The 10897-nt window shown below is 30.6% G+C and overlaps 1 protein-coding gene across 1 annotated transcript; it reads left to right on the top strand.

Moving 5' to 3' along the window:
- The first annotated feature begins 363 nt into the window (after nucleotides 1-363).
- On the top strand, nucleotides 364-4350 carry LOC137816425 (arabinosyltransferase RRA3-like). Its single transcript, XM_068619558.1, has 2 exons — nucleotides 364-812; nucleotides 2936-4350. Exons 1-2 carry the CDS (start codon nucleotides 642-644, stop codon nucleotides 4049-4051), a joined length of 1287 nt encoding a protein of 428 aa, XP_068475659.1. The 5' UTR covers nucleotides 364-641; the 3' UTR covers nucleotides 4052-4350.
- The last annotated feature ends 6547 nt before the right edge of the window (nucleotides 4351-10897 follow it).

Here is a 10897-nt window from a genome sequence, read left to right as displayed (position 1 = left end):
CTCCTACTCTTATCGAATAGAACATGTTTAATCAAATCTTTTTCATGAAAACCTGTTTTATTTAGATCGGGAAAATCATATAGTTTCCTTACTTTTATAATCATAAAAATTTATATAATAAATTTAAATTTTTAAAAAATTAATATATATTTTTTTTTAAAAATAAAAAAAATTTAATAAATATTTTTGAATTGTACACCTGTTGTGTTGAATTTTATTATGAAACACTTTTATCTTTCTATTTTTTTTGGTAACTTTTACACTCAATGTTAGGGATTACTAAAACCAGCAAATATCCAACAAACTGAACAGAAAATTAATTTTTTATCTGCATAACTTGAACCCATGTTAAAGAGTTTGAATATGGTTGCTAAAAACAAGTGTCACTACATACAAATATTGAGGTGAATGAATTGCATGTGTTTTCCATATAATATAATGAGAGTGTAACGAACATGGATCCAATTACATATTAACAAAAACAGGAACTTGAAAGCGTCGTAAGTCAGAGAAACAAATACTTAACACTTCTTCTCCACTCTCTGCCAGCTGCCACTGCTCCTTCAACCTTGTCACTTCAAATCTTAATACCTTTTCGTTCCGTTTAGGGTTTCGAATTGGATCTGACAGAGAGACGCAGCATGGTGGGTCGTAGAGACGCATTGCTCACCAGAGATAAAGGCCAATCATCAGTCGGATCTCGAATCGTCGCCGCCGTCGTCGTCGGCGTTCTCATCGGCTGCGTCGTCGCTTTCTTGGCTCCCAATGGCCTCCTAACCGCCTCTCCCACTCCTCTCATTCGCCACCCCAAGGTTTTCATCTTCCTCTTTCTCTTTTTATTTATCTCTTCGTATTTTCACGAGTCAATGGCTGTTTTGTTCGCGGAATTTTGCATAGGCTGTTATGTTAGTTTTTTAATGGAAGGAAATTAACTACGATAATCAAATTAGTTCAAAATTCAAAATGATCTAGTATCACTAATTTTATAGTATCAACGTATATTTTGGATTAAAATCACAGTATGTTGTAGACAATTCTAGGAGAAAGAATTACTAATAGAGTCACCATGCAATTTGAACACATTTTCAAGGAAACTTTGGGCTGATTCAGCAGCAGAATAAGGGTGACTTATGGCCATAAAGTGGGTTGACTTGCTCAATCTATCCACTATCACCACATAAATCATATTCTTACCCTGAGAAGAAGGCAATCCTTCTATAAAATTCATTGTGATAGGCTGCCGAATCCTCTCTGGTATTGGTAAAGGTTGCAGAAGCCCTGGAGAAGCAGCTGTATCATATTTACACCTTTGGTAGATTTCACACCTCATATTTGACATCTCTTGTCATTGCTTCCCAATAAACGATAGCTTGCAACCTCTTCAAAGTAGCATCTCTTCCTGAATGACCCACCAGCGGCTGTAGAATGTATCCAGAGAAGATTATCCTTTTGCAGATTATCATTTTTGCCAACCACCAATCGACCCTTTCTTGGCAGAACATCTTGTTGCCAAGTATAATGCCTATGAGAACCTGCATTAGCCTGTAGTTCCTGTATGATTTGCTGTAAGTGAATGTTCTGCTGCCATGACAGCTTAATTCTGTCCATTAAATCACTCTCAGGAGTGATTGTGCTGATAGCATTTCTATCTGCCATATCCTGCCTAGACAAGGCATCAGCAGCCAAATCTGCATTACCTTGTTTGAACTCAATAGAGAAGTCAAACTCCATTAACTTGACCAGCCATTTTTGTTAGAAAGCTGTGGTCAACCTATGATCAGTCTTGATAATAAAGTGTGAATTAAGCAATAATGCCTAAATTTTTGCACAGCAAAGACTACTGCTAATAGCTCTTTTTCATAGGTGGATAGTGACTGCTGTTGTAAGTTTAACACCCTACTAATAAAAGTAATTGGGTGATGTTCTTGCATTAGGACAGCCCCAATACCTGTACTTGAAGCATCCACTTCCACTACAAACTCTTGAAAAAATTGGTAAAGCCAAAACTGGTGCGCTAACCAAGCTGTCCTTCAATTTTTGGAAGGCAGCGTTAGCCTCTAATGACCAGCAGAAACTGTTTTCCTTCAGCTTACTTACTTAAAGGCCTAGCAATACTTCCATAGCCTTTCACAAAACGTCTGTAATATCCAGCTAGCCTAATAATTCCTCTCAATTGTTTATGTGGTAAAGTAATACAGTGACAGTCATTTGAAATCCTGGGACTTATTCTAAATTTTCTAAATACTTGCCACTTTTCAAGGACTAAAAAATGGTATTTTATTGTAATTATTGTAATAGTTAACAAACTTATCATGCATGACGATTTATAATTGGATATCAATGTAAAAAATTCTCTATATGTTAGTACGTACACCACGAGATAATTCATTGAGATTAATAAGTCGTCTCAACTATTAGTAGTATAATTTAATTCTTAACTTTGATAACTGTATCGTTTTGGCTCTTCACTTTGGTGTGCATTAACCAATTTAGTCCCTTTTTTATGCTACATCTACCAATTTGATTCCTAGTACTTGATTTTGTTGTGCTTCAGTTTCAGTGTCCCTAACACCAGGGACCAAATGAACGTGCAATTATCAAATTCAAGAACTAATTGATAGATTTTGTATCGTTGGGGACCAAATTCACTGGTTGTATCAATTTTAGGGACTAGATTGAACAATAGTTTTAAAAGTCTGGTTAAATTTGCTTATTCATAATATCTGGAATTAAATTAACCAGTCCTTGTAATTTTGGTGTATTACTCATTTATTCTCGTAATACAACTAAGTAAAGAAAACATTAATAACAAACTAAATGCAATTAATGTCTTAAAATATATAAAATAGAACGTTTACTATGCAGAAGGATGTATATGAAGAATACAAACGGGTATAGAACTATTAGTTATATTGATTGTTACTGTTGATTTTAGATGGTTTCATCTGCGTGCGAATCACCGGAACAAGTTAATTTGCTTAAAGTTGATATTCTATCAGCAAAAGAGAAAAATTCCGAGCTGAAGAAGCAGGTGAAGGATCTTATGGAGAAGCTGCGTTTGGCTGAGCAAGGAAAGGGCCATGCACAGGAACAGTTTCTTGTTCTTGGTGACAGTCACAAGGCTGGGCCCTTTGGAACTGTCAAGGCTCTCAGAACCAATCCACCTGTCATTCCTGATGAATCTGTGAACCCCAGATTGGCCAAAATCTTGGGGGAAGTTGCTATTTATAAAGAGATAATTGTTGCCCTTGCTAACACTAATGTCAAGGAGATGTTGCAGCTATGGTTCACCAACATCAAGAAGGTTGGCATACCTAATTATTTGGTTGTTGCCTTAGACGATAACATTGAAGAGTTCTGCAAATCCAACGATGTTCCTGTGTATAGAAGAGATCCTGATCAAGGTGTTGATGCAGTTGGTAAGAGTGGTGGTAACCATGCTGTTTCGGGGTTGAAATTTCGTATTTTGAGAGAATTTCTGCAACTGGGCTATAGTGTTCTTCTGTCGGATGTTGACATTGTGTACTTGCAGAACCCGTTTGATTATCTCTATAGGGATTCAGATGTGGAGTCTATGTCCGATGGTCACAATAATATGACAGCTTACGGGTATAATGATGTCTTTGATGAACCCTCAATGGGTTGGGCTCGGTATGCTCATACTATGAGAATATGGGTTTATAACTCTGGTTTCTTTTACATAAGGCCCACAATTCCTTCAATTGAGCTCCTAGATCGTGTTGCAAACCGGCTCTCCAATGACGCAAAAGCTTGGGATCAGGCAGTTTTTAACGAGGAGCTCTTTTTCCCTTCTCATCCTGGTTATGATGGACTTTATGCTGCAAAAAGGACGATGGATATGTACCTTTTTATGAACAGTAAGGTTCTCTTTAAGACTGTCAGAAAAGATGCTAAACTCAAGAAGCTGAAGCCTGTGATTATACATGTTAATTACCATCCTAATAAATTTGAGAGGATGAAGGCAATAGTTGAATTCTATGCCAATGGGAAACAGGATGCGCTGGACCATTTCCCAGATGGTTCTGATTGATAGAAACATTACAATTAACTTGTTTCTAATACAGAGAAGGATTTGTATGTTCCAATTGATGTGATACAGAGGCAACCATTGCAGTTCACCTCCCAGGATCATCTCTATCCCAATGTACTTTCTGTTGAGTTTTACAATTTGTCGCTTTTGAGAATTAAACAGGTTTTCTGTGTACCTTATGCTCTTCATTCTGTATATATTTCTTATCTCTAATGAGTTCAAATTCAACTCGTCTGCTATGAACATGTCCGTTTCGTTCTTGTTCTTGTTTAATGCAAATAAATTAACTGTTTGTATTACAGTGCTGTGGATATAAAATTGCTTGAAATGGTTGTGGGGATCTTTAAACTCTGGTTTAGAATTGACCTGGAAAACACGTGCAACCAGTTGGAAAGGGAAATAAGTTGTTGTATAATATTTAGTGTATTTTGTCGATTCTTGAATTTTGTTAAGATTAAACATAATATTTAGGATTTAGTGTCTATGAGTTTGATGTGTTTTGTTAAGGTTAAATATATTTGTGTGTGTGTGTTTTCTTATTAAACAGACCTTTCATATGATGAAGTTATCAATTCAGTTTTTGTCATCATACAATGGTTAAGTCTTATGTATTTTTAATTTAATTATATATATATATATATATATATATATATATATATACACCACATTCTTAATTTGATTTTTTTATGGATAGCACACGTTTACTATAGTTATTATGTGAATAAAGAATAATTATATGTTTAATATAATTATGAATTGGTCTTTTCCTTTGCCACAGTTTTTGTGTCTCCGAATTTTGTCATTTTCAAAGTATATGTTCCTTCCAGTCAATGTTTTCCTCACTTCACATGGCGGGTTTCTTGTTTTTTTGGTGCCTGACGTTAATGGTGGATCACATGACTGCCCTGCAGAAGAAATGAGCTTTGAGAAAGGCTGAAAATGTGAATGAATGGTTCTTCAAGTTTAGATAAGTCAACTCAGCTAAGGGCACAGATAGTGCCCATCAACTTGTAAGAATAATACAACCTGTCATCTAAGCCCAAGTTTTTGGTTTCTTCTTTGGGTTACTGTCTTCTTTGGGATTGGGATCGTGCGATGACCAATTCCACAACCAATAAACTATTTGAGGGAGAACAGAGAGGATATTTCTTTATATTTCCTTCACTTTTACATTTTAGAAACTTTAGTTGCTTTTACCCCATAAAATTACTTTACAAAATTACTGAGCATTAGTCTTTTTCAAGCTTATATTTATTTACATCATGTTCAATTACTCCACACTATATGTCACGGGCTCAGACACATCCCTTAGAAACATGTACTGGACACTGACACTCATACAACACTTGTAGGATACATATTGATGAAGTATCAAATTTAAAAAATATTTATTAAATTTCTGACTATTCTAACACGGTTGGAACATAATTTTCATAGTTATATAACATGTAGATTTATCACTCCATATTCTATATTATACATATTTATATTCGTGTAGGATAAGTGTTTATGAAATATAACTTCACGCATTACCATACCAACAAGTTTTTCACTTCTCTAATATTAATATATCAACAATTACTAAGATATATTAACAGAATATTTGGGAAAAAATGTGTTAGGAAATCTATATCTAATGTTTCAAATTAAAATAGCTTATGATAAGAAACAGAGACAGTGAAAAAGAAAAAAAAAGTTGAACACGTGAATCCGTAGAGTACGAGTGATCAGTGTCACTTTCCTTCATTTACCTTTTAGAATTTTGCTCTTCTTTTGGCACATTCATTCATATGTTTTTGTTCTCTCATTATTGTCTGTAAAACAAATTCCATTGTCCTTTCCTGTCTATCATATCATTCCTCTGCATCGTCTTTTGGGAGCTGTAAAACTCAAACTTATCAAATATAGGTCTCAGTTAAAATTTAGTTAAATTAAGAATACTAAAATTATAAGGAAAAAACTTATCATAAGACCCAACATTTTTTTAATAATAAAATTTAAATGAACAGAAAATTAAATCTGTAAATAAGAGTTAGATATTAATTTTTATTTTATTTAAAAAAAATAGTTTTAGGAAACTTTTTTTAAACATCTTTTTCTATAATAGAAAAAGGTATTTGATCTAACATTTTTTGTCATGTTGAAGTTTTGGAGAACTAGAAGACTACAGAATCGCTTGAAGCTAGGTTTTGATACTAATACTAACTCCTATTTAGTTTTATAAAAGTTTATATGATATGGTTGATTATTAAAAATGATTATCAAGTGATTGTTGTGTGCTTTTAAGGCAAACTAATTGTGATGTAATAGGTGTTTGGATGCATACATTATGGAATTTTAAAACTAAGTAAATTACATATTGAAATGGCTGGGTTGCAGTGATATAATATGTGAATAAGAATATTAGTTTTGAAGAGATATTTTATTATAGATGTGAGTAAAATTAAATTTGATGAGAGTGAGAGTTCATGTGTGAGATAACATATGATGAGTGATCGATAAAATTAAAAATGACTCTGATACCATATTACAAAGTGAACTTTAAACTTAACTCAATCTTATAAAACCGGTTCATAGAATGAGGTTTGTATCCACTTATATACAATTAATTGTCTTTATCTATGATCGATGTGAGATCTCCAACAAATATTATATATATTAAAAGGAACAAATAAGAGGAAAGAAAAAGATTTATGATTAATACATGTACTTCCACATAAGTTTAGTCTTCCATTCAATAATAATAATAGGTGAATAAAATGTTGAATATTTTTATAAATATATTTATTTGTAAGGACATCATTGATTTGAAAAATATTATTTTTAAAATTTTTGCAAGAACCTATGCAAAAATGTCTTTTCATTGTGACGAGAGACACGTTAGAGTCTGCACCTTGCATTTAATTTGATTGTCATCTAATTCGGTTTTAATGGAGATGTTCAGTTTTTGTCCTTTGACTTTGTTTGAATCACTCATCAAAGAATATGAATATGGTGGCAAACTCTCTTTTGGATAAATGAATGGAATCTTATCTTTGAAATCCAAATAGCAAATTCACTGTGTCAAGTGTCAATCAATAATGGAAACTCATCAATTATTCACAATTTTTCTTCACTCCTTTTTCTATCATTAGCTTCAAATAAAAACCACTTATTCACATGTTATTGGAAGTGTTTTTGCTTTTTCTTAAATATGTAATTTTTTTTCCAATTATTCGAAAATATATACAGAAAAATATTTTTAATCAGTAAATTTTAAGTCAAATTCAGTTATGAGATAAGGTGAAATTGGTATTTACTTTATATATATTATGAATTGTTTTTTTATTTATGTAAAAACAGTTTTGAAAGTGAAGTTCGTGTTTATTTATATTATATATTATAAATTGATTTTATTATTTATTGATGAAAAATCTTTAATACATCACCTTCACAATGTGTAAGACTATATATTTATGAATGATTAAGTAATAAATAATATAATAGATCTAGCAAACTCTTGTTAAGAATAATTATAAGTTCAATGAACTCTAAATTTAATCTAAGAGACTTATATAGTATTTGGAACTGATTGTACAATTGTTAATGTGTTGATTGTCTCCTAACTCATTTTTTTTCTTGTCTCCTTATTATGTTATTAGTGTTCGGTCATAATATATCTGGAACTGAAAAAGGTACTCCGAATCTCAAGTAATCCTAGGATCTTAACAAGTAAAAGTCAAAATATAAATAATTCATGTTCTCGTATGCCAATATAGTCTCACATTGCTAAGGAGTCGAGGTCAATGACAGTTTATATACTCTCTCCTCCTTTCATCCTTCGAGGCGCTTTTTAAGGACAAAACTGTGACGGAGCACCAATCTCCAAAGCAGACAATACCTCTGATGCGGTGATTGATTCTATCAATGTTGTCCAACGACTTGAGGTTAGACAATGGCGCCCACCGTGGGACCGAAGAGGCTCATTCACCCCTCAACTAGGAGGATCCACTGTCCTTAACCTCGATTCCTGAGCAATGTGAAACTATATTGACATATCGGATCAATTCTTATTTTTTTTGGAACATGAAAAAGTCTCTAAATTTGTTTGGAAGTTGAATAAGAAGTATTGGTGTGAGTGAAGAGTGTTTGATGGGTTTGCATGCATGAAGTGAGAGAGTGTGTGTGTTGTGTTGTCGTTGGTTGCAGCAGCAGCTGGTCCTACCACTCTTCATCTTTAGCTTTTACTTCTCACCAATTTTATTTCCCCACATTCTTGTGCCACTCTTTTATCATTTTCTTTCTATTTTTTCTCAACACTCTCCATACATATGGAAACACAAAACACTCATTTCAAAAATAAAACATTTTTTTCCCTCCAATGACTTCTATCACTAACTCAACTCAATCCAAATAAATGGGATCTTTTTAAATATGTTAAAAACACTTTTAGGAGTTTATTTCACTAAAAAAATTGTATTTTTAAATACAACTCCATAAGGTGTTTTTTTTTTTAAAAAAAATATTTGTATTTTCACCAACTTGTGATAAAAGAAAAGAATATAAAGTTCTTTTTGATCGATTATATGCATTGAAAACTTTGTTTCACATTAGTTTTTCTCACTTCCACTTTATAACTCATTCTAATAATAAAATATTATATTTTTTAATAAAAATTAATATAAGTAAAATTTTAAAAAAATAATAATATATTAAATTATTTTTTAATAAAAATTAATATAAACAAAATTTTAAAATAAAATAATATATTTGATTTTCAAGTGAAGGTGAATGTGACCTAAAAGTATTAACCTATCATTATTCTTATATGTAATGAAAAAATGTACTATAATAAAATAATCTTGGAGACATATATTAATTGTTAACGAGAGAATATCGACTAAAGTTAATAATATTTTCGTAATATTTAGATGAATGTAAACTTTTATATTTAAACGAATAATTATTATCTGATTGTACCTTAACTATTGTATTAATAAGCGATTATTGATCTGAATGTAACTGATTGTAATTAAGAAGTATGTATAATTATAAATAATAATATTTTTATAATATATAAATAAATGTAAAGCTTAAGTGAGTTTTGTGGAATTTAATTAAAGAAAGTTTAGTATAATGAAGTAAAGTGGTCCATTTGCATGATGAATAGTATAATGAAGTATGATGAAGTTTTGTTGTTGAATATTTAGTGATATTTTGAGTTGGGTGTGATTAATGCAAGCCACGAAGTGTTGAGGTGTTGGATGCATACACATAAAGCAATATTAATGTTATCAATAATGAAACTTTTAATCACCACCACACTTCCATTCATTGGACCTTTCAATCTCCATTTTTTTCAGCCTTTTCAAACACGAGAATCAAACTCAAATACTCAAAAGAAAACTTCAGAGAAAAAAAAGAAAGAAAACTGTGATGATGCCCGTGGAATACTTATCTAATGTATGCAAAAATTTTATTTATATTAAAAATAGATATTATTTAATTTAATTATTTTATCTTAAAAATAATCATCTTAATTAAAATATCTTAAAACTAATCATCTTAATTAAAACATCTGCTGTTACCTTAATTATATATATAATTAAAAATAAATTTTAAGTGTAATTCAGTTTTATAAAATCAATTTATAAGGTGAGGTTTGTATTAACTTATATTCACATTTTCTCACGAGACTACCAACTTGTGTGTGAGACTATAGATTATGAGTGGTTCAATAACGATCCGATAAGCCTAATAAACACTCATCATAATAGGCTTTAAATAACTCTGATACTATATTAAGAAGTAAACTTTAAACTTAATTTGACCTAATCAAACTGTCTATAAGGTGAGATTTGCATCTATCCTAATAGATGTTCTTTTATATATATATATATATATATATATATATTATTGTTACCTAGTTATAGTTAAAAATAAAGACTGAGAAAATATCATAAATTTAAAACTAATACAAAAGCCAAAAACAAAAGAAATCATATATTACAGAAATTAAAGACATATTCAGTACTTAAATGTAAAATTACAAATATGTATTAACATAACATCGTGGGTTATAATAGTTTTACTTTGCTCAAGTAAGAGTATATAAATGTATAAAATAAGGTTTATAAAAGATACAGCTATTGTCCAAAAAAAAGGCAATAATTGAAGTTAGACTATTTTTTGGCATTTTTATGCAAAAAAATGAAAACCTAAACAAGAAATTAAAGACGTCAATTAAATATGGACCAACCATTTTATTATGATTACAACTTGGGAATAATTTTTGTAGAAAAAATAATAATACTTGCAAATTTCATTTCTCAAGATTCACATTCTGTGGAAAACATATAACAAATATATAAGAGTATATCAATGTTTAACAACACATGAAATAAAGTAGTGAAGAAAATGGTAAATAGTATCAAATAAAAACACTATTTGTGATATTATTATTGAGTAAATCATCGATTTGTCCACGATATAATGAGTATTTATTTAATCTCGAAATTATAAAACTTGGTATCAAATTGGTCTTTAAATTTTATTTCTTAATAATAAAATAATTTCGAAAAATTTAACGAAAGACATAATTTTTACAGTTTATATATGTGAGAATTAAGTATAATTTCCATTCTTCAAAATTATATTTACACTGGAAATTTACTTTATTTCTTCCTAAAATATTTTTTTTATTTAACTGCTATTTTATACATATATAATAATAATAATAATTATTATTATTAGACACTGATTGGCAAATCCAACGTGGCACTACTGGCATGCGTCAGTACACAGAAGAAGAAAAAAAAACATTTTTATTTTACAATAAAAAAAATGCTGGCGTTTTGCAAAAGTGTT

This window comes from Phaseolus vulgaris, chromosome 1 (genome assembly GCF_000499845.2).
Source record: "Phaseolus vulgaris cultivar G19833 chromosome 1, P. vulgaris v2.0, whole genome shotgun sequence".
Lineage (NCBI taxonomy): Eukaryota > Viridiplantae > Streptophyta > Magnoliopsida > Fabales > Fabaceae > Phaseolus > Phaseolus vulgaris.
This window is presented reverse-complemented; position numbering and strand designations above follow the sequence as displayed.

Coding starts and splice junctions, on each gene's coding strand:
- LOC137816425 (XM_068619558.1), top strand. CDS start 642: ATGGTGGGTCGTAGAGACGCATTGCTCACCAGAGATAAAGGCCAATCA. Junction 813..2,935: donor CTCTCATTCGCCACCCCAAG/GTTTTCATCTTC, acceptor TGTTGATTTTAG/ATGGTTTCATCTGCGTGCGA.